Consider the following 24,650-nt stretch of genomic DNA (forward strand, 5'->3'; position numbering starts at 1 on the left):
ATTTTGTGAAAACTCTGTCTATACGTGACAAAGTGAGAAGATGTAGTATTTAAACTAACAATGAGAATTCCAAAGCATACCGTATATATACAGTGTAAATTAAAATTTGAATAAAACAAATTTGCATTACTTTTCCAAATATTTTGGGATTTTATTTTTTTCAATTACTTTTCTAGGCCTGCTAATAGCCATTTAAAAATTCCATGACTTTTCCAGATTTTCCATGACCGTACGGACCCTGTTTTGAATAAAGGGTTGAAAATTAAAGTTTTTTTGTTTTTTTATCCGATTAATCGATAGAATAATCAACCGATTAATCGATTATCAAAATAATCGTTAGTTGCAGCCCTAATTAGCGCTGCTGAAAACATGACGTCACAACTGGTCCGACGTTTCCTAAAAAAATAAACAAACAAAAACTCACGAAATCCGTGATTTCAAAGCCTTGCATCTGTTTACTGACGTTAGTTATGTTTAGAGAATAGAGAGAGAAGAGAGAGAAGAGAGAGAGTGAATTCTTATTCTGTTCTATTTAACAGGGGCTAGTCTAGGATTTGCGTGGCCAGACTGAAAAAAAAATCATACGGCCTCTCTTGTTCAGAGGGATGTCTGTTGATGTCTATCAATATCGCTCATTTTGAAAATGACGTAAGAGGGCGATACGGATCCGTATCAGACCAGGAGGGCAATACGTGGCTGGCATGACGACCCATTAGCCAATCAGAACGCTTGTACTGTTGTTGCTATATAATAATTCATCTTTATTCATAAAGAAAATGATGCTGCCAGAGGAAACGCAGGTCGAGGACATCATCAGTTTATTGATGCTAATGCTTCAACTCTGTCAGAATTATTTTTGTGGCATTGGGTGCCCTTTTTTTAAATTTGAGCACCTGCCCCCCAAAATGTCTGTGCACGTGCCTGCATACAGATACATATACATACATACACACACATACACACACACATACATACATACATACATGTATATATATTAGGGCTGTCAGCGTTAACGCGTTAATCTATGCGACTAATTTGGCCGCGATTAACGCACTAAAATATTTTAACGCAATTAACGCAACTGTGTTTACTTCCGGTGTCGTTGAAGTTGTTTCTCTCCTCTGAGTGTCGAGCCGCGGCAGTCCGCCTCCTTCCTCCCGTCTGCTGCTCCATATTCACTGAGGAGCAGAGGCGGCGTCGTGACGGGCGGAAGGTAAAGGGACTTTGTTGTTGCTCCGCCCGATGCGCGCGAACACGCCGGCATGGAGCTCTGCGGCGAGACGGAGAGAAGAGTGACCGACACTAGAGACAGAATGACATGCTGCTGGAGGCGACCAACAACAGACGTTTAGTTTAATAAAGAACAAAGACGTCTCTAAGGAAAGAACCCATTACTTCAGCTGGAGGCGACCAACAACAGACGTTTAGTTTAATAAAGAACAAAGGCGTCTTGAAGGAAAGAACCTTACATTACTTCAGCTGGAGGCGACCAACAACAGGCGTTTGGTTTAATAAAGAACAAAGACGTCTCTAAGGAAAGAACCGTACATTATTTCTGCTGGAGGCGACCAACAACAGACGTTTAGTTAAATAAAGAACAAAGACGTCTCTAAGGAAAGAACCGTACATTACTTCTGCTGGAGAGACGACCAGCAACAGACGTTTAGTTTAATAAAGAACAAAGACGTCCCTAAGGAAAGAACCGTACATTACTTCTGCTGGAGAGACGACCAGCAACAGACGTTTAGTTTAATAAAGAACAAAGATGTCCCTAAGGAAAGAACCATACATTACTTCTGCTGGAGAGACGACCAACAACAGACGGTTAGTTTAATAAAGAACAAAGACGTCCCTAAGGAAAGAACCGTACATTACTTCTGCTGGAGAGACGACCAGCAACAGACGTTTAGTTTAATAAAGAACAAAGAGGTCTCTAAGGAAAGAACCGTACATTACTTCTGCTGGAGAGACGACCAGCAACAGACGTTTAGTTTAATAAAGAACAAAGACGTCCCTAAGGAAAGAACCGTACATTACTTCTGCTGTAGAGACGACCAACAACAGACGTTTAGTTTAATAAAGAACAAAGACGTCTTGAAGGAAAGAACCGTACATTACTTCTGCTGTAGGCGACCAACAACAGACGTTTAGTTTAATAAAGAACAAAAGGCGTCTTGAAGGAAAGAACTGTACATTACTTCTGCTGGAGGCGACCAACAACAGACGTTTGGTTTAATAAAGAACAAAGACGTCTCTAAGGCAAGAAACGTGCATTACTTCTGCTGGAGGCGACCAACAACAGACGTTTAGTTTAATCAAGAACAAAGACGTCTTGAAGGAAATAACCGTACATTACTTCTGCTGGAGAGACGACCAACAACAGACGTTTAGTTTAATAAAGAACAAAGACGTCTTGAAGGAAAGAACCGTACATTACTTCAGCTGGAGAGACGACCAACAACAGACGTTTAGTTTAATAAAGAACAAAGACGTCTCTAAGGAAAGAACCGTACATTACTTTTGCTGGAGACGACCAACAACAGACGTTTAGTTTAATAAAGAACAAAGACGTCTCTAAGGAAAGAACCGTACATTACTTCTGCTGGAGAGATGACCAACAACAGACGTTTAGTTTAATAAAGAACAAAGACGTCTCTAAGGAAAGAACTTTACATTACTTCTGCTGGAGACGACCAACAACAGACGTTTAGTTTAATAAAGAACAAAGACGTCTCTAAGGAAAGAACCGTACATTACTTCTGCTGTAGAGACGACCAACAACAGACGTTTAGTTTAATAAAGAACAAAGACGTCTTGAAGGAAAGAACCGTACATTACTTCTGCTGGAGAGCGACCAACAACAGACGTTTAGTTTAATAGCAAGACGTCTCTAAGGAAAGAACCGTACATTACTTCTGGGTTGAGAGACGACCAACAACAGACGTTAGTTTAATCAAGAACAAAGACGCTCTTGAAGGAAAGAACCGTACATTACTTCTGCTGGAGAGCGACCAACAACAGACGTTTAGTTTAATAAAAACAAACACGACTCTAAGGAAAGAACCGTACATTACTTCTGCTGGAGACGACCAGCAACAGACGCTTAGTTTAAGTTTAATAAAGAACAAAGACGCCACTAAGGAAAGAACCGTACATTACATCTGCTGCAGAGACGACCAAGAACAGACGCTTAGTTTAATAAAGAACAAAGACGCCTCTAAGGAAAGAACCGTACATTACTTCTGCTGAGAGACGACCAACAACAGACGCTTAGTTTAATAAAGAACAAAGACGCCTCTAAGGAAAGAACCGTACATTACTTCTGCTGAGAGACGACCAACAACAGACGCTAGTTTAATAAAGAACAAAGACGTCTCTAAGGAAAGAACTGTGCATTACTTCTGCTGGAGACGACCAACAACAGACGTTTAGTTTAATAAAGAACAAAGACGCCTCTAAGGAAAGAACTGTACATTACTTCTGCTGGAGACGACCAACAACAGACGCTTAGTTTAATAAAGAACAAAGACGCCTCTAAGGCAAGCACCGTACATTACTTCTGCTGGAGTGTCGACCAACAACAGTCGTTTAGCTTAATAAAGAACAAAGACGTCTCTAAGGAGAGAACCGTACATTAGTTCTGCTGGAGAGGCGACCAACAACAGACGCTTAGTTTAATAAAGAACAAAGACGCTCTAAGGAAAGAACCGTACATTACTTCTGCTGAGAGACCACCAACAGATGTTTAGTTTAATAAGAACAAAGACGCTCTCAAGCAAAAGAACCACATTACTTCTGCTGAGACAACAACAGACGCTTAGAAAGAACAAAGACGCCTTGAAGGAAAAGACCTAAAAGAACTTATCATTTACTGCTGGAGAGACGACCAACAACAGACGTTAGTTTAATAAAGAACAAAGACGCCTAAAGAACTGCATATTACTTCTGCTGAGAGACGTACTCAACAACAGACGTTTAGGTTAATAAAGAACAAAGACGCTCTAAGGAAAGAACCGCATTACTTCTGCTGTGGAGACGACCAACAACAGGCGTTTAGTTTAATAAAGAACAAAGACGCCTAAGGAAAGAACCGTGACATTACTTCTGCTGTAGAGACGACCAACAGACGCTTAGTTTAATAAAGAACAAAGACGTCTCATGAGAAACTGCATATTTCCTGCTGTAGACGAACACCAACAGACGCTTAGTTTAATAGCAACAAAGACGCCCTAAGGAAAGAACCGTACATTACTTCTGCTGGAGAGACGACCAACAACAGACGTTAGTTTAATAAAGAACAAAGACGCTCTAAGGAAAGAACCGTACATTACTTCTGCTGGAGGACGACCAACAACAGACGTTTAGTTTAATAAAGATCAAAGACGTCTCTAGGGAAAGAACCGTACATTACTTCTGCTGTAGAGACGACCAACAACAGACGTCTAGTTTAATAAAGAACAAAGAAGTCTCTAAGGAAAGAACCGTACATTACTTCTGCTGAGAGACGACCAACAACAGACGTTTAGTTTAATAAAGAACAAAAGACGTCTAAGGAAAGAACCGTACATTACTTCTGCTGGAGAGACCACCAACAACAGACGTTTAGTTTAATAAAGAACAAAGACGCTCTAAGGAAAGAACCGTACATTACTTCTGCTGAGAGACGACCAACAACAGACGCTTAGTTTAATAAAGAACAAAGACGCCTCTAAGGAAAGAACCGTACATTACTTCTGCTGGAGAGACGACCAACAGCAGACGTTTAGTTTAATAAAGAACAAAGACGCTCTAAGGAAAGAACCGACATTACTTCTGCTGGAGGCGACCAACAACAGGCGTTTAGTTTAATAAAGAACAAAGACGCCTCTAAGGAAAGAACCGTGCATTACTTCTGCTGGAGCGACCAACAACAGACGCTTAGTTTAATAAAGAACAAAGGCGTCTCTAAGGAAAGAACCGTATATTACTTCTGCTGGAGGCGACCAACAACAGGCGTTTAGTTTAATAAAGAACAAAGGCGTCTCTAAGGAAAGAACCGTACATTACTTCTGCTGGAGACCAACAACAGACGTTTAGTTTAATAAAGAACAAAGACGCTCTAAAGGAAAGAACCGTACATTACTTCTGCTGGAGGCGACCAACAACAGACGTTTGGTTTAATAAAGAACAAAAGGCGTCTTGAAGGAAAGAACGCACATTACTTCAGCTGGAGACGACCAACAACAGGCGCTAGTTTAATAAAGAACAAAGCGTCTCTAAGGAAAGAACCGTACATTACTTCTGCTGGAGGCGACCAACAACAGACGTTTAGTTTAATAAAGAACAAAGACGTCTCTAAGGAAAGAACCGTACATTACTTCTGCTGGAGAGGCGACCAACAACAGACGGTTAGTTTAATAAAGAACAAAAGGCGTCTCTAAGGAAAGAACCGTACATTACTTCTGCTGGAGGCGACCAACAACAGGCGTTTAGTTTAATAAAGAACAAAGACGTCTCTAAGGAAAGAACCTTACATTACTTCAGCTGGAGAGACGACCAACAACAGACGCTTAGTTTAATAAAGAACAAGAGACGTCTCTAAGGAAAGAACCCATTACTTCAGCTGGAGAGGCGACCAACAACAGACGTTTAGTTTAATAAAGAACAAAGGCGTCTCTGAGGAAAGAACTGTACATTATTTCTGCTGGAGAGCGACCAACAACAGACGTTTAGTTTAATAAAGAACAAAGACGTCTCTAAGGAAAGAAACCGTACTTCTGCTGGAGGCTAGACCAGCAACAGGCGGTTTAATAAAGAACAAAGACGTCCTAAGGAAAGAACCGTACATTACTTCTGGAGGCGACCAACAACAGGCGTTTAGTTTAATAAAGAACAAAGATGTCCCTAAGGAAAGAACTGTACATTACTTCTGCTGGAGACGACCAACAGGCGTTTAGTTTAATAAAGAACAAAGGCGTCCCTAAGGAAAGAACCGTACATTACTTCTGCTGGAGGCGACCAGCAACAGGCGTTGTTTAATAAAGAACAAGGGTCTCTAAGGAAGAACTGTACATTACTTCTGCTGGAGCGACCAGCAACAGACGTTTAGTTTAATAAAGAACAAAGACGTCTCTAAGGAAAGAACCGTACATTACTTCTGCTGGAGAAGACCAACAACAGGCGTTTAGTTTAATAAAGAACAAAGACGTCTTGAAGGAAAGAACCGTACATTACTTCTGCTGGAGAGCCGACCAACAACAGGCGTTTAGTTTAATAAAGAACAAAGACGCCTTGAAGGAAAGAACCGTGCATTACTTCTGCTGGATAGATGACCAACAACAGGCGTTTAGTTTAATAAAGAACAAAGATGTCTTAAGGAAAGAACCGTACATTACTTCTGCTGGAGGCGACCAACAACAGACGTTTAGTTTAATAAAGAACAAAGACGTCTCTAAGGAAAGAACCGTACATTACTTCTGCTGGAGGGACGCCCAGCGACAGACGCATAGTTTAATAAAGAACAAAGACGTCTCTAAGGAAAGAACCGTACATTACTTCTGCTGTAGAGATGACCAACAACAGACGATTAGTTCAATAATGAACACAGTCGTCTCTAAGGAAAGAACCGTACATTACTTCTGCTGGAGAGAAGACCAACAACAGACGTTTAGTTTAATAAAGAACAAAGACGTCTCTAAGGAAAGAACCGTACATTACTTCTGCTGGACAGACGACCAACAACAGACGTTTAGTTTAATAAAGAACAAAGACGTCTCTAAGGAAAGAACCGTACATTACTTCTGCTGGAGAGACGACCAACAACAGACGTTTAGTTTAATAAAGAACAAAGACGTCTCTAAGGAAAGAACCGTACATTACTTCTGCTGTAATCTGGCGCTTAGAGAACATTACAGGGGGGCGGGGCCTCACCCTGATAGAATGGTGGGGAAACACTGGGATGTGTCACAAAAGACTTTAAAAGGTGAATTTACATGTTTTTGTAAAATCGAGTAAACGCGCCCAGCCTCCAGAGGGTTAACATGACATATTTGTCAGTTCATCAAGGCCACTGGTCCGCTGTTCAGTGTTAAAGATGACAGGACCAATGTGTCTCAAATACACCTTGTTTACTAATCTGATGTTTCACTGAAGAAACAATTTATCATCCACGATATTAAATACCTCACTGTCCCTTTATAGGTAGGAGCCTCTTTGAAAACACAGCTCTGTGTGAAGTTTTGTCTTTAAAAAAGAATACAATTAAACAAGTGTCTAAAATACACGCTGTCTGAAGGGATTACTCGTTCATTTAGAAGATTTAGTCTTTAGAAGAAAAAAAACCTTTTAATCGAGATTAATGATTTTCAAAATCTGCGATTAATTAGTTAATTTTTTGTAATCGATTGACAGCCCTAATATATACACATATATATGTATATGTATATATACATATACATATATATATACATACATATGTATGTATATATGTATATACATACATACATATACATATATATATACACATATACATACATATATATATATGTATGTGTATGTTCCTCACCATGAGAACATGAGGTTCTGTGGTTCTGCACCATGAGAACATGAGGTTCTGTGGTTCTCTTTAGACATCAGGGACACGGTGAACTACAAGGAGGTGATGAAGCAGTACGGCCTGGGGCCCAACGGGGGCATCGTGACCTCGCTCAACCTGTTCGCCACGCGCTTCGACCAGGTGACTCCGCCCCCTCCCTTCACAACGCCCCCCTCTGATGACATCACCAGGTGTTCTGTTGATGACATCATGACCAACCTGGTGTTCTGTTCTCCAGGTGATGCAGTTCCTAGAGAAGAAGCAGCAGGACCACCGGTGAGTGAGCACAGGAGAACCTCCTGGGTCCTCGTCAAGAGAGGAGAACCTCCTGGGTCCTCGTCAAGAGAGGAGAACCTCCTGGGTCCTCCTCAAGAGAGGAGAACCTCCTGGATCCTCCTCAAGAGAGGAGAACCTCCTGGGTCCTCGTCAAGAGAGGAGAACCTCCTGGGTCCTCCTCAAGAGAGGAGAACCGCCTGGGTCCTCCTCGAGAGGAGAACCTCCTGGGTCCTCCTCAAGAGGAGAACCTCCTGGATCCTCCTCAAGAGAGGAGAACCTCCTGGATCCTCCTCAAGAGAGGAGAACCTACTGGGTCCTCCTCAAGAGGAGAACCTCCTGGTTCCTCATCAAGAGAGGAGAACCTCCTGGATCCTCCTCAAGAGGAGAACCTCCTGGGTACTTCTTGAGCAGTGGTCCCCAAACTACGGCCCGCGGGCCGCATCCGGCCCGCCTCCCCATGTGGCCCCGCCCCCTGAACAATACCAGAGACGCGTTCCGATGTATTATGTTGTTCACCTGGCCCGCTGCCGTTGAGATGCAGTGAGACGCGGAGAAAATGTGGAGTGGTGCTCTTCACAATAGAACATCTTTGATGGACGTGTCGCGTCTCGGCCAATCGGCGTTCAGATGTCCACAGCGTTTGGGAAGTTAGGTTAGCTTGAATGTTAGTCCGCTACATCTGCTGCTGTCACGTGTAGCGATGCTAACGAAGTACCGTACGTTAAAAACGATGTGACTTAGCATATCTTTAGTATCGATACTTCATTAAGAGAGCGATCAGAGCGATCAGAGCGCACGCTGCTCCGTTAAACGCTGTCTGCAGCGCAGCGCTCACAGCGAGTGGCGCGCTGCACACAGGTGAGCACTCTCACCTCTCACTAGCACCCCCCCCCCCCCCCAAGACAAGGGAAACGTTATGTGGCCCTCAGGAAGAAGTTTGGGGACCCCTGCTCTTGAGGATCTGAAGGTTGTTGGTGGACCTGGTTCAGTCTGAAGTGTCTCCTCTCCTCTCTCCTGTCTCTCTCCTCTCTATCCTCTCTCCTGTCTGTCTCCTCTCTCCTCTCTCCTCTCTCTCCTCTCTCCTCTCTCCTGTCTCCTCTCTCCTGTCTCTCCTTTCTTCTCTCTCCTGTCTCTTCTCTCCTGTCTCCTGTCTCTCTCCTGTCTCCTCTCTCCTCTCTCCTGTCTCTTCTCTCCTGTCTCCTGTCTCTCTCCTCTCCTCTCTCCTCTCCTCTCTCCTGTCTCCTCTCTCCTGTCTCCTCTCTCCTGTCTCTCTCTCCTGTCTCCTGTCTCTCTCCTCTCCTCTCTCCTGTCTCCTCTCTCCTGTCTCTTCTCTCCTGTCTCCTGTCTCTCTCCTCTCCTCTCTCCTGTCTCTTCTGTCTCCTGTCTCTCTCCTCTCCTCTCTCCTCTCCTCTCTCCTGTCTCTTCTGTCTCCTGTCTCTCTCCTCTCCTGTCTCCTCTCTCCTGTCTCCTCTCTCCTGTCTCTTCTCTCCTGTCTCCTGTCTCTCTCCTCTCCTCTCTCCTGTCTCTTCTGTCTCCTGTCTCTCTCCTCTCCTGTCTCCTCTCTCCTGTCTCTTCTCTCCTGTCTCCTGTCTCCTGTCTCTCTCCTCTTCTCTCTTCTCTCTCGTCTCCTCTCTCCTGTCTCTTCTCTCCTGTCTCCTGTCTCTTCTCTCTTCTCTCCTGTCTCCTGTCTCTCTCCTCTCTCTCCTGTCTCCTCTCTCCTGTCTCCTGTCTCCCTCCTCTCTCCTCTCTTCTCTCTCGTCTCCTCTCTCCTGTCTCTTCTCTCCTGTCTCCTGTCTCTTCTCTCTTCTCTCCTGTCTCCTGTCTCTCTCCTCTTCTCTCTCCTCTCTTCTCTCCTGTCTCCTCTCTCCTGTCTCCTGTCTCTCTCCTCTTCTCTCTCCTCTCTCGTCTCCTCTCTCCTGTCTCCTGTCTCCTCTCTCTCCTGTCTCCTCTCCTCTCAGCTATGTGCTGATTGACACCCCGGGTCAGATTGAAGTCTTCACCTGGTCTGCGTCTGGAACCATCATCACCGAGACTCTGGTGGGTCCGGTTCTCTTTTCATTGACCCGCACCCACAGAACCCTTATAACCCACAGAACCCTTATAACCCTCAGAACCCTTATAACCAACAGAACCCTTATAACCCTCAGAACCCTTATAACCCTCAGAACCCTTATAACCCACAGAACCCTTATAACCCTCAGAACCCTTATAACCAACAGAACCCTTATAACCCACAGAACCCTTATAACCCTCAGAACCCTTATAACCCACAGAACCCTTATAACCAACAGAACCCTTATAACCCACAGAACCGGTGCGGCTGTAGCTCAGTGGGGTAAGAGGGCCGTCCTGCAACCGCAAGGTTGTGGGTTCGATCCCCGCTCTCCCCATTAGTAGCAAGTCGAAGTGTCCTTGAGCAAGGCACTGCACCCCCAGTTGCATCACTGCAGCCCACTGCTCCTTAATAACTAAGGATGGGTTAAATGCAGAGAACTAATTTCCCCTTGGGGATTAATAAAAGTGTATATTAACCCTCATAACCCTTATAACCCACAGAACCCTTATAACCCACAGAACCCTTATAACCCACAGAACCCTTATAACTCACAGAAACCTTAGAACCCTTATAACCCACAGAAACCTTAGAACCCTTATAACCCACAGAACCCTTATAACCCTCAGAAACCTTAGAACCCTTATAACCCACAGAACCCTTATAACCCTCAGAACCCTTATAACCCTCAGAAACCTTAGAACCCTTATAACCCACAGAACCCTCATAACCCTTATAACCCACAGAACCCTTATAACCCTTAGAACCCTCAGAACCACGTTGTTCTGTTCTCCAGTTCTGGTGCTGATGGTTCTGTTTCCGGGCTTTTATTTTGAAACTCGTGTGTGCTGCAGGCCTCGTCGTTCCCGTGCGTGGTGGTGTACGTGATGGACACGGTCCGCAGCGTCAGCCCCATCACCTTCATGTCCAACATGCTCTACGCCTGCAGGTACCACACCTGAGCCCCGTGTTTACATTCCATTCACACAAGATCAAAGAGAAATGACAAGGGTCAAACATCACGCAGTACTGAGTCCCTCCAGCAGGGGGCGCCAGGGCGACACCAACGGAGACCTTCAGAAGGTTCCAGAATGTAAGAACCTAAAGCCTTCAAAGGGATGATGCCTTGTCTCCTTGTCTCCTCCAGTATCCTCTACAAGACCAAGCTGCCCTTCATCGTGGCCATGAACAAAGTGAGCTCACTTCCTGTCTTGTTAGTTAACTTCCTGTCTCTTTGATTCACTTCCTGTCTCATTAGTTCACTTCCTGTCTCGTTGGTTCACTTCCTGTCTCGTTGGTTCACTTCCTGTCTCGTTGGTTCACTTCCTGTCTCTTTGATTCACTTCCTGTCTCTTTGATTCACTTCCTGTCTCATTAGTTCACTTCCTGTCTCGTTAGTTCACTTCCTGTCTCGTTAGTTCACTTTCTGTCTCCCTGGTTGACTTCCTGTCGCCTGCAGACCGACATCATCGACCACAGCTTTGCGGTGGAGTGGATGCAGGACTTCGAGGTCTTCCAGGAGGCCCTGAACCAGGAGAGCTCGTACGCCAGCAACCTGACGCGCTCCATGAGTCTGGTTCTGGACGAGTTCTACACGCACCTGAGGGTGAGGAACCGCCAGCAGAACCCAGAGGGAAGGAGTCGGCAGAACCCAGAGTGAAAGAGTCGGTAGAACCCAGAGTGAAAGAGTCGGTAGAACCCAGAGTGAAGGAGTCGGTAGAACCCAGAGTGAAAGAGTCGGTAGAACCCAGAGTGAAGGAGTCGGTAGAACCCAGAGTGAAGGAGTCGGTAGAACCCGGTTCTAAAGGCCCCTCCCCCTGTCCTCAGGTTGTGGGCGTGTCCTCGGTCTCTGGCAGCGGATTGGACGAGCTGTTCGTTCAGGTGGAAGACGCCGCCCAGGAGTACGAGAGGTGAGTCTTGTTCTACGCAACGCTTCCTGTTCCCTTTAAAGGGCTCCTTGAGTCCTCAGTCCTTGATTCCTCAGTCCTTGGTTCCTCAGTCCTTGATCATGATAGTGGAGTTTAGATGTGTTGATGTTTTCTTTAAATGACGGTAGTTTGATGAATTCTCTTCTGGTGAAGGTGATTGAACTGAACTCTCCTTCTCCTCTTCTTCCTCTTCCTCCTCCTCCTCAGGGACTATCGACCTGAGTACGAGAGGCTCCGTCAGCAGCTGGTGAGTGTTGTCTGTCATGGTTTAACCCCTGGACCTGAAGGACTGTGAGCAGTGGCGGTGCGTCCATAGAGGGCGCTAGGGCGCCGCCCCTCTTAAAATTTGGAGATGAAAAAAAAAAGAGGAAGAAAAAAATATAATACATCCTGTCAAAAAACATAATATACCAAATCATTTAAATAGTAAATATACCGTGTTGACGCGCTAAATGTGTGTGGGAGACAGTCAGCCTGTCAACAACCACTTAAGTTAAATGTGACATCAATAATATATCGCCACTCATCATCACGGAGAGAAGCCCCGCCCCCTTTACGGGCGCCGGCCCAACGTGTGTGTGCGGCAGCGAGCAAACATTTCACGGTCGTTTCGGCAAGGACGGCTTCTCATTGGAGGATGAAACGTGAATCTTGGGGCGCAAACATGTGCCCTGGCCAATGACATCGTTTATTATTTCACGTGACTGGACTATTCGGCCAATCAGAGACCGGTATCGTGCCCTCAGCCAGAGAGCTCCACGGAGCTACGGGAGCAGGTAGCTAACGGAGCTGTTAGCTGGAGCTCAGTGAGTAATGCTGTTTAGTTTCCCCTGTCTGTTGTTCCAAAGGGACTGAAACTCTCTGGACTACAACGGGGGGAGGGGCCTAAAGAGCTGCAGACAAGTGGAAAGCACGAATGTTAATGCAGCATCTAGCTAAGAGCATGGAGCTAACTCGCTAACAACATGAAGCTAACTCGCTAACAGCATGAAGCTAACTCGCTAACAGCATGAAGCTAACTCGCTAAGAGCATGAAGCTAACTCGCTAACAGCATGAAGCTAACTCGCTAACAGCATGAAGCTAACTCGCTAACAGCAAGAAGCTAACAGCATGAAGCTAACGAGCTAACAGCATGAAGCTAACGAGCTAACAGCATGAAGCTAACAGCATGAAGCTAACGAGCTAACAGCATGAAGCTAACTCGCTAACAGCATGAAGCTAACTCGCTAACAGCATGAAGCTAACTCGCTAACAGCATGAAGCTAACGAGCTAACAGCATGAAGCTAACGAGCTAACAGCATGACGCTAACGAGCTAACAGCATGAAGCTAACTAGCTAACAGCATGAAGCTAACTAGCTAACAGCATGAAGCTAACGAGCTAACAGCATGAAGCTAACGAGCTAACAGCTTGAAGCTAACGAGCTAACAGCATGAAGCTAACCCTGTCTGCAGACCGAACTGCATCGAAACACAAGGAAGAAGTTGTGAAACAGACACATTCCCTCAGAATGATGGAGGCTGATTACAGACATGATGACTTTAACCAGAGAGTTATGGAGACTTTAGAGAGGAGCGACTCTACAGGAGGCTCTGTCCCCATGGAACATGTGATCTGACTCTACTCTGTCCCCATGGAACATGTGATCTGACTCTACTCTGTCCCCATGGAACATGTGATCTGACTCTACTCTGTCCCCATGGAACATGTGATCTGACTCTACTCTGTCCCCATGGAACATGTGATCTGACTACTCTGTCCCCATGGAACATGTGATCTGACTCTACTCTGTCCCCATGGAACATGTGATCTGACTCTACTCTGTCCCCATGGAACATGTGATCTGACTCTACTCTGTCCCCATGGAACATGTGATCTCTCTGGCTCTACTCTGTCCCCATGTAACATGTGATCTGACTCTACTCTGTCCCCATGGAACATGTGATCTGACTACTCTGTCCCCATGTAACATGTGATCTCTCTGACTCTACTCTGTCCCCATGTAACATGTGATCTCTCTGACTCTACTCTGTCCCCATGTAACATGTGATCTCTCTGACTCTACTCTGTCCCCATGTATCATGTGATCTCTCTGACTCTACTCTGTCCCCATGTAACATGATCTCTCTGACTCTACTCTGTCCCCATGTAACATGTGATCTCTCTGACTCTACTCTGTCCCATGTAACATGTGATCTCTGACTCTACTCTGTCCCCATGTAACATGTGATCTCTCTGACTCTACTCAACATGTGATCTATCTGACTCTACTCTGTCCCCATGGAACATATGTGATCTCTGACTCTACTCTGTCCCACATGTGATCTGACTTCTGTCCCCATGTAACATGTGATCTCTCTGACTCTACTCTGTCCCCATGTAACATGTGATCTCTGACTCTACTCTGTCCCCATGTAACATGTGATCTCTGACTCTACTCTGTCCCCATGTAACATGTGATCTCTGACTCTACTCTGTCCCCATGCATGTGATCTCTGACTCTCTCTGTCCCCATGTAACATGTGATCCTGTCCCCATGTAACATGTGATCTCTGACTGTAACATGTGATCTCTGACTCTACTCTGTCCCCATGTAACATGTGATCTCTGACTCTACTCTGTCCCCATGTAACATGTGATCTCTCTGACTCTACTCTGTCCCATGTAACATGTGATCTCTGACTCTACTCTGTCCCCATGTAACATGTGATCTCTGACTCTACTCTGTCCCCATGTAACATGACTCTTCTCTGACTCTACTCTGTCCCCATGTAACATGTGATCTCCCCCATGTAACATGTGATCTCTGACTCTCTGTCCCCCATGTAACATGTGATCTCTGACTCTACTCTGTCCCATGTAACATGTGATCTCTGGCTCTACTCTGTCCCCCATGTAACATGTGATCTCTGACTCTACTCTGTCCCCATGTAACATGTGATCTCTGACTACTCTGTCCCCATGTAACATGTGATCTCTGACTCTACTCTGTCCCCATGTAACATGTGATCTCTCTGACTCTACTCTGTCCCCATGTAACATGTGATCTCTGACTCCTCTGTCCCCATGTAACATGTGATCTGACTCTACTCTGTCCCCATGTAACATGTGATCTCTGACTCTACTCTGTCCCCATGTAACATGTGATCTCTGACTCTCTGTCCCCATGTAACATGTGATCTCTGACTCTCTGTCCCCATGTAACATGTGATCTCTGACTCTACTCTGTCCCCATGTAACATGTGATCTGACTCTACTCTGTCCCCATGTAACATGTGATCTCTGACTCCTCTGTCCCCATGTAACATGTGATCTCTGACTCTACTCTGTCCCCATGTAACATGTGATCTCTCTGACTCTACTCTGTCCCCATGTAACATGTGATCTCTGACTCTACTCTGTCCCCATGTAACATGTGATCTCTGACTCTACTCTGTCCCCATGTAACATGTGATCTCTCTGACTCTACTCTGTCCCCATGTAACATGTGATCTCTGACTCTGTCCCCATGTAACATGTGATCTCTCTGACTCTACTCTGTCCCCATGTAACATGTGATCTCTGACTCTACTCTGTCCCCATGTAACATGTGATCTCTGACTCTACTCTGTCCCCATGTAACATGTGATCTCTGACTCTACTATGTCCCCATGTAACATGTGATCTCTGACTCTACTCTGTCCCTCATGTAACATGTGATCTCTGACTCTACTCTGTCCCCATGTAACATGTGATCTCTGACTCTACTCTGTCCCCATGTAACATGTGATCTCTGACTCTACTCTGTCCCCATGTAACATGTGATCTCTGACTCTACTCTGTCCCCATGTAACATGTGATCTCTGACTCTACTCTGTCCCCATGTAACATGTGATCTCTGACTCTACTATGTCCCCATGTAACATGTGATCTCTGACTCTACTCTGTCCCTCATGTAACATGTGATCTCTGACTCTACTCTGTCCCCATGTAACATGTGATCTCTCTGACTCTACTCTGTCCCCATGTAACATGTGATCTCTGACTCTACTCTGTCCCCCATGTAACATGTGATCTCTGACTCTACTCTGTCCCCATGTAACATGTGATCTCTGACTCTACTCTGTCCCCATGTAACATGTGATCTCTCTGACTCTACTATGTCCCCATGTAACATGTGATCTCTGACTCTACTCTGTCCCTCATGTAACATGTGATCTCTGACTCTACTCTGTCCCCATGTAACATGTGATCTCTGACTCTACTCTGTCCTCATGTAACATGTGATCTCTGACTCTACTCTGTCCCCATGTAACATGTGATCTCTGACTCTACTCTGTCCCCCATGTAACATGTGATCTCTCTGACTCTACTCTGTCCCCATGTAACATGTGATCTCTGACTGAACCTCTTCCATGTGAGGTGAAGCTCTTCTATTGTGTGACCCTCTGAAGCCCCGCCCCCCATGTTCCTTAAAGCTGCTCTGAGCCTCTAAAGTCACAGTGTGTTTAGTTGTTGTTGGACCGTGTTGAGCACGCTGTGTTCTTTAAATAAAGCTTTGTGTTCTACTATATTCTACTCACAACCTCTTTTCTTCTCATTGTTGAGTGATATTTAAACCGCGTCGCCCAACTGCGCCCCCCCCCCCCACACAAAAAATTCACCAGCCGCCACTGACGGAGTCACCAGGGTTCTGTTTCCAGAGAGGAGCAGGGCTTTTATTTTGAAGTGTTCACTGACTTCCTGTCCACAGGCGGAGGCTCAGAGCAGGAAGCAGCAGGAGCAGCTGGAGCGGCTCAGGAAGGACCTGGGCGCGGTCGACATGAGCAGCGCACCTCCAGCAGGTACATGTATAATGTGTATATGTACATGTGTGTGTATTCTGACCCGCATTAATAATACACTGTCATGTAAAATGAGTCCCAGATGACCGACTGTCCACATGAACGTTTCTGATGTGCAGCTTCCTGTTTCACAATAAAAGCCCTTGTGTCGTGTTCTTCTGCTTCCTGTCCCCAGACTTCGCCGGACCCAGTGACCTCATCATGATGCGCGGTAACCCTGACGACAGCGAGGAGGACGAGGACAGCGACACGGACGACATCGATCACAGCGGTGAGACCCGAAGGATGCGGAGCATTCCTATTGGCTAGCAGCCTGAGGGGGCGGGCGCTCACGTGCACTATAGGGACATAGGAACGCTCACGTGCACTATAGGGACGCTCACGTGCACTATAGGGACGCTCACGTGCACTATAGGGACATAGGAACGCTCACGTGCACTATAGGGACGCTCACGTGCACTATAGGGACGCTCACGTGCACTATAGGTACGCTCACGTGCACTATAGGGACGCTCACGTGCACTATAGGGACGCTCACGTGCACTATAGGTACGCTCACGTGCACTATAGGGACGCTCACGCACTATAGGGACGCTCACGTGCACTATAGGACGCCAGCTCACGTGCACTATAGGTACGCTCACGTGCACTATAGGGACGCTCACGTGCACTATAGGTACGCTCACGTGCACTATAGGTACATACGAACGCTCACGTGCACTATAGGAACGCTCACGTGCACTATAGGGGCTCACGTGCACTAGGGGCGCTCGTGCACTATAGGGACGCTCACGTGCACTATATAGGACGCGCACGCACTATAGGGGCTCACGCACTATAGGACTCACGTGCACTATAGGGCGCTCCGCACTATAGACGCCACGCACTATAGGGACGCGCTCACGTGCACTATAGGGCGCTCACGTGCACTATAGGGACATACGAGCGCTCACGTGCACTATAGGGGCGCTCACGTGCACTATAGGGACGCTCACGTGCACTATAGGGATGCTCACGTGCACTATAGGGACGCCTCACGTGCACTATAGGACGCCACGCACTAGGTACGCTCACGTGCACTATAGGGACGCTCACGTGCACTATAGGTACGCTCACGTGCACTATAGGGACATACGAACGCTCACGTGCACTATAGGGACGCTCACGTGCACTATAGGGACACTCACGTGCACTATAGGGACGCTCACGTGCACTATAGGGACATACGAATGCTCACGTGCACTATAGGGACGCTCACGTGCACTATAGGGACGCTCACGTGCACTATAGGGACGCTCACGTGCACTATAGGGACGCTCACGTGCACTATAGGGACGCTCACGTGCACTATAGGGACATACGAACGCTCACGTGCACTATAGGGACGCTCACGTGCACTATAGGGACGCTCACGTGCACTATAGGTACGCTCACGTGCACTATAGGGACGCTCACGTGCACTATAGGGACGCTCACGTGCACTATAGGGACGCTCACGTGCACTATAGGTACATACGAACGCTCACGTGCACTATAGGGACATACGAATGCTCACGTGCACTATAGGGACGCTCACGTGCACTATAGGGACGCTCACGTGCACTATAGGGACATACGAACGCTCACGTGCACTATAGGGACGCTCACGTGCACTATAGGGACGCTCACGTGCACTATAGGGACGCTCACGTGCACTATAGGGACATACGAACGCTCACGTGCACTATAGGGACGCTCACGTGCACTATAGGGACGCTCACGTGCACTATAGGGACGCTCACGTGCACTATAGGGACGCTCACGTGCACTATAGGGACATACGTGCCACTATATAGGGACTCACGTGCACTATAGGGACGCTCACGTGCACTATAGGACGCTCACGTGCACTATAGGGACGCCACGTGCACTATAGGGACGCTCACGTGCACTATAGGGGCGCTCACGTGCACTATAGGGCGCTCACGTGCACTATAGGGACGCTCACGTGCACTATAAGGGACGCTCACGTGCACTATAGGGACGCCACGCACTATAGGACGCTCACGTGCACTATAGGGACATACGACGCCACGTGCACTATAGGACGCTCACGTGCACTATAGGGACGCTCACGTGCACTATAGGGACGCTCACGTGCACTATAGGGACGCTCACGTGCACTATAGGTACGCTCACGTGCACTATAGGGACGCTCACGTGCACTATAGGGACGCTCACGTGCACTATAGGGACGCTCACGTGCACTATAGGGACGCTCACGTGCACTATAGGGACGCTCACGCACTATAGGGACGCTCACGTGCACTATAGGTACGCTCACGTGCACTATAGGGACGCTCACGTGCACTATAGGGACGCTCACGTGCACTATAGGGACATACGAACGCTCACGTGCACTATAGGGACGCTCACGTGCACTATAGGGACATAGGAACGCTCACGTGCACTATAGGACGCCACGCACTATAGGGCGCTCACGTGCACTATAGGTAGCCACGCACTATAGGGACGCTCACGTGCACTATAGGGACATACGAACGCTCACGTGCACTATAGGGACGCTCACGTGCACTATAGGGACGCTCACGTGCACTATAGGGACATACGAACGCTCACGTGCACTATAGGGATGCTCACGTGCACTATAGGGACGCTCACGTGCACTATAGGGACGCCACGTGCACTATAGGGCGCTCACGTGCACTATAGGGACATACCAACGCCACGTGCACTATAGGGACATACTCACGTGCACTATAGGGCGCTCACGTGCACTATAGGGGGACTCTGCTCACGGCACTATAGGGGCCACGTGCACTATAGGGACATACGAACGCTCACGTGCACTATAGGGACGCTCACGTGCACTATAGGGACACTCACGTGCACTATAGGGGCGCTCACGTGCACTATAGGGGTACGCACGCCACGTGCACTATAGGGACGCTCACGTGCACTATAGGGACGCTCACGTGCACTATAGGGACGCTCACGTGCACTATAGGGACGCTCACGTGCACTATAGGGACGCTCACGTGCACTATAGGGACGCCACGCACTATAGGGCCTCACGTGCACTATAGGGACGCTCACGTGCACTATAGGGACGCTCACGTGCACTATAGGGACGCTCACGTGCACTATAGGGACGCTCACGTGCACTATAGGGACGCTCACGTGCACTATAGGGACGCTCACGTGCACTATAGGTACATACGAACGCTCACGTGCACTATAGGGGCCACACGTGCACTATAGGGACGCCACGCACTATAGGACGCCACGTGCACTATAGGGACGCCACGTGCACTATAGGCGCTCACGTGCACTATAGGGACGCTCACGTGCACTATAGGGCACGTGCACTATAGGGACGCTCACGTGCACTATAGGGACGCTCACGTGCACTATAGGGACGCTCACGTGCACTATAGGGACGCTCACGTGCACTATAGGGACGCTCACGTGCACTATAGGGACGCTCACGTGCACTATAGGTACATACGAACGCTCACGTGCACTATAGGGACGCTCACGTGCACTATAGGGACGCTCACGTGCACTATAGGGACGCTCACGTGCACTATAGGTACGCTCACGTGCACTATAGGTACGCTCACGTGCACTATAGGGACGCTCACATGCACTATATAGGCCGCTCACGTGCACTATAGGTACGCTCACGTGCACTATAGGACGCTCACGTGCACTATAGGGACGCCACGTGCACTATAGGACATAGGACGCTCACGCACTATAGGGACGCTCACGCACTATAGGGACGCTCACGTGCACTATAGGGCGCTCACGCAGCACTATAGGAACGCCACGTGCACTATAGGGACATGCTCACGCACTATAGGGACGCCACGTGCACTATAGGGACGCTCACGTGCACTATAGGGACGCTCACGTGCACTATAGGGATGCTCACGTGCACTATAGGGACGCTCACGTGCACTATAGGGACGCTCACGTGCACTATAGGGACATACGAACGCTCACGTGCACTATAGGGACGCTCACGTGCACTATAGGGACGCCACGTGCACTATAGGGGCGCTCACGTGCACGCACATAGGACGCCACGTGCACTATAGGATGCTCACGTGCACTATAGGGACGCCACGTGCACTATAGGGACGCTCACGTGCACTATAGGGGACGCCACGTGCACTATAGGGACGCCACGTGCACTATAGGGCGCTCACGTGCACTATAGGGACTCACGTGCACTATAGGGACGCTCACGTGCACTATAGGGGCGCTCACGTGCACTATAGGGACGCCACGTGCACTATAGGGACGCTCACGTGCACTATAGGGACGCCACGCACTATAGGGACTATAGGTACGCTCACGTGCACTATAGGGACGCTCACGTGCACTATAGGGACGCTCACGTGCACTATAGGTACGCTCACGTGCACTATAGGGACGCTCACGTGCACTATAGGGACGCTCACGTGCACTATAGGACATCACGACGCTCACGTGCACTATAGGGACGCCACGTGCACTATAGGGACGCTCACGTGCACTATAGGGACGCTCACGTGCACTATAGGGACGCTCACGTGCACTATAGGGACGCTCACGTGCACTATAGGGACGCTCACGTGCACTATAGGTACATACGAACGCTCACGTGCACTATAGGGACATACGAATGCTCACGTGCACTATAGGGACGCTCACGTGCACTATAGGGACATACGAACGCTCACGTGCACTATAGGGACGCTCACGTGCACTATAGGGACGCTCACGTGCACTATAGGTACATGACGCCTCACGTGCACTATAGGGACATCTGACGCTCACGTGCACTATAGGGACGCTCACGTTCACTATAGGGACATACGAACGCTCACGTGCACTATAGGGACGCTCACGTGCACTATAGGGACATACGAACGCTCACGTGCACTATAGGGACGCTCACGTGCACTACAGGGACGCTCACGTGCACTATAGGGACGCTCACGTGCACTATAGGGACGCTCACGTGCACTATAGGTATCTGACGCTCACGTGCACTATAGGGACATCTGACGCTCACGTGCACTATAGGGACGCCACGTGCACTATAGGGACATACTGACGCTCACGTGCACTATAGGACGCCACGTGCACTATAGGTACGCTCACGTGCACTATAGGGACGCTCACGTGCACTATAGGGACGCTCACGTGCACTATAGGGATGCTCACGTGCACTATAGGGACGCTCACGTGCACTATAGGGACGCTCACGTGCACTATAGGGACGCTCACGTGCACTATAGGGACGCTCACGTGCACTATAGGGACGCTCACGTGCACTATAGGTACGCTCACGTGCACTATAGGGACGCTCACGTGCACTATAGGGACGCACAAACGCTCACGTGCACTATAGGGACGCTCACGTGCACTATAGGGACATACGAACGCTCACGTGCACTATAGGGACGCTCACGTGCACTATAGGTACGCTCACGTGCACTATAGGGACGCTCACGTGCACTATAGGGACGCTCACGTGCACTATAGGTACGCTCACGTGCACTATAGGGACGCTCACGTGCACTATAGGTACGCTCACGTGCACTATAGGGACGCTCACGTGCACTATAGGGACGCTCACGTGCACTATAGGACGCTCACGTGCACTATAAACGCTCACGTGCACTATAGGTACGCTCACGTGCACTATAGGTACGCTCACGTGCACTATAGGGACGCTCACGTGCACTATAGGGACATACGAACGCTCACGTGCACTATAGGTACGCTCACGTGCACTATAGGGACACTCACGTGCACTATAGGGACGCTCACGTGCACTATAGGGACATACAAATGCTCACGTGCACTATAGGGACGCTCACGTGCACTATAGGGACGCTCACGTGCACTATAGGGACATGACGCCACGCACTATAGGGACGCTCACGTGCACTATAGGGACGCTCACGTGCACTATAGGGACATAAAAATGCTCACGTGCACTATAGGAACGCTCACGTGCACTATAGGGACACTCACGTGCACTATAGGGATGCTCACGTGCACTATAGGGACACTCACGTGCACTATAGGGACGCTCACGTGCACTATAGGGACATACGAACGCTCACGTGCACTATAGGGATGCTCACGTGCACTATAGGGACACTCACGTGCACTATAGGGACGCTCACGTGCACTATAGGGACATACAAATGCTCACGTGCACTATAGGAACGCTCACGTGCACTATAGGGACGCTCACGTGCACTATAGGGACGCTCACGTGCACTATAGGTACGCTCACGTGCACTATAGGTACGCTCACGTGCACTATAGGGACGCTCACGTGCACTATAGGTACGCTCACGTGCACTATAGGGACGCTCACGTGCACTAAAGGTACGCTCACGTGCACTATAGGGACGCCACGTGCACTATAGGGACGCTCACGTGCACTAAATACGCTCACGTGCACTATAGGGGCCACGTGCACTATCACGTGCACTATAGGGCGCTCACGTGCACTATAGGACGCTCACGTGCACTATAGGGCGCCACGTGCACTATAGGACGCTCACGTGCACTATAGGGATGCTCACGTGCACTAAGGGACCTCACGTGCACTATAGGGACGCTCACGTGCACTATAGGGATGCTCACGTGCACTATAGGGACGCTCACGTGCACTATAGGGACATACGAACGCTCACGTGCACTATAGGGACACTCACGTGCACTATAGGGACATACAAATGCTCACGTGCACTATAGGAACGCTCACGTGCACTATAGGGACGCTCACGTGCACTATAGGGACGCTCACGTGCACTATTTTCTTTCCTCAGCGACGGAGGAGAGCAAAGAGGGCGACTCCTTCGGAACCTTCCTGAAGGAGAGGAAGGAGGTGGTGCAGGTCCGAAACAGGAGGTGTGAGGTGCCTGATGACCCTTGACCTCTGACCCCTCAGCCTGACCCCTAAATGTCGGGAGAAAAGAGATTGACAGAATTAACCACAGCAACACCTGAACTTCCTGTCTGATCAGGTGACCCCTGCTCCTCCTCCCCGTCTGAGAAAATAAAAGGTTCTATTTTTTTATCCTAAAGACTCTTTTCTTCTTTCTTTGTGTTCTTCATCATCGTTTATGTTGTAAAAACAGGATTTATGATCTGCAAATAAAAGTAAAGTATTTGTTTTGTATTGTCTCATTTACATATCGCCTCATTTACATAAGTGCATAATGCTCCGGTCGTCCTCGCCAGGATTCCTCCTCCGTGAAGCTTCTGTGCCTCCAGCGCTCTGAACTCCATGCTCTGTTCACGCCCCTGAAGGCACCACGCTGCCCGTCTCTTTGTGTGTGTGCATAGGCTCCTCCCCCCTGCCCACGAGGCAGCGTGGTTCTGATGAAGAGGTGGGACGAACAATAGTACACACTGAGGTTCTAGTGCTGTCAGGGCGGCCCCCAGGCCCCCTGCCCGGTCTCCAGAGCACCCGGCCCCGATGCTGGTCCCCTGGGTGGGGGCCCCTCAGGCGAGCTCCCCTCCTGGGTCTGGCTCCGGGAGGGCCCGGTTCCCCATCAGGGTAGAACCGCTCCGAGTCTGGACCTGGTTCAGAGGTTCAATATGTCAAAAACTATAAAGTCTGCAGGAAGAGGAAGGAGATTGAAATGAGGCGTGTGATTCATGTCTCTCTCTCTCTGTCTCCTCTCTCTCTGTCTCTCTCCTCTCTCTCTGTCTCTCTCTATGTCTCTCTGTCTCTCTCTCCCTCTGTCTCTCTCTCTCTCTCTCCGCCCCCCCCTCTCTCTCTCTCTCTCAGTTCACGCTGAGCGTCAGAGCGACAGGGTGTGTGGTTGAGAGCTGCGGAGCGTTGTCTGTGTTTCTCTCTTCTCTATTCTTTAATAGTTGTGTGTATTTAGTTTATGTGGTTTATTAGTTGGTTTCACAGTAGTTTAAGTTGTTTGGTGGTTATTTGGGTTTTTCTCTGGGTGTCTTCCCGCTGCCG

General features: G+C 48.4%; 1 protein-coding gene and 1 long non-coding RNA gene across 3 annotated transcripts in view; both read left to right on the forward strand.

Moving 5' to 3' along the window:
- Positions 1–23,840, forward strand: part of gpn1 (GPN-loop GTPase 1) — a 51,299-nt gene extending 27,459 nt beyond the window's left edge. For both annotated transcript variants that reach the window (XM_056411952.1, XM_056411953.1), the window contains 11 exons: positions 7,608–7,714; positions 7,812–7,849; positions 9,808–9,886; positions 10,757–10,851; positions 11,050–11,095; positions 11,362–11,508; positions 11,730–11,812; positions 12,038–12,077; positions 16,564–16,654; positions 16,830–16,925; positions 23,497–23,840. In XM_056411952.1, the coding sequence (XP_056267927.1) occupies positions 7,608–7,714; positions 7,812–7,849; positions 9,808–9,886; positions 10,757–10,851; positions 11,050–11,095; positions 11,362–11,508; positions 11,730–11,812; positions 12,038–12,077; positions 16,564–16,654; positions 16,830–16,925; positions 23,497–23,603 (929 nt within the window). In that variant the 3' untranslated portion in view covers positions 23,604–23,840. The remainder of the gene's footprint in view (positions 1–7,607; positions 7,715–7,811; positions 7,850–9,807; positions 9,887–10,756; positions 10,852–11,049; positions 11,096–11,361; positions 11,509–11,729; positions 11,813–12,037; positions 12,078–16,563; positions 16,655–16,829; positions 16,926–23,496) is intronic.
- LOC130192183 (uncharacterized) lies at positions 22,384–22,836 on the forward strand. Its single transcript, XR_008831345.1, has 2 exons — positions 22,384–22,428; positions 22,586–22,836. It is a non-coding gene; the product is annotated as an uncharacterized LOC130192183 (long non-coding RNA).
- Positions 23,841–24,650: the final 810 nt, after the last annotated feature.

This window comes from Pseudoliparis swirei, chromosome 4, assembly GCF_029220125.1.
Source record: "Pseudoliparis swirei isolate HS2019 ecotype Mariana Trench chromosome 4, NWPU_hadal_v1, whole genome shotgun sequence".
Taxonomy (NCBI): Eukaryota; Metazoa; Chordata; class Actinopteri; order Perciformes; family Liparidae; genus Pseudoliparis; species Pseudoliparis swirei.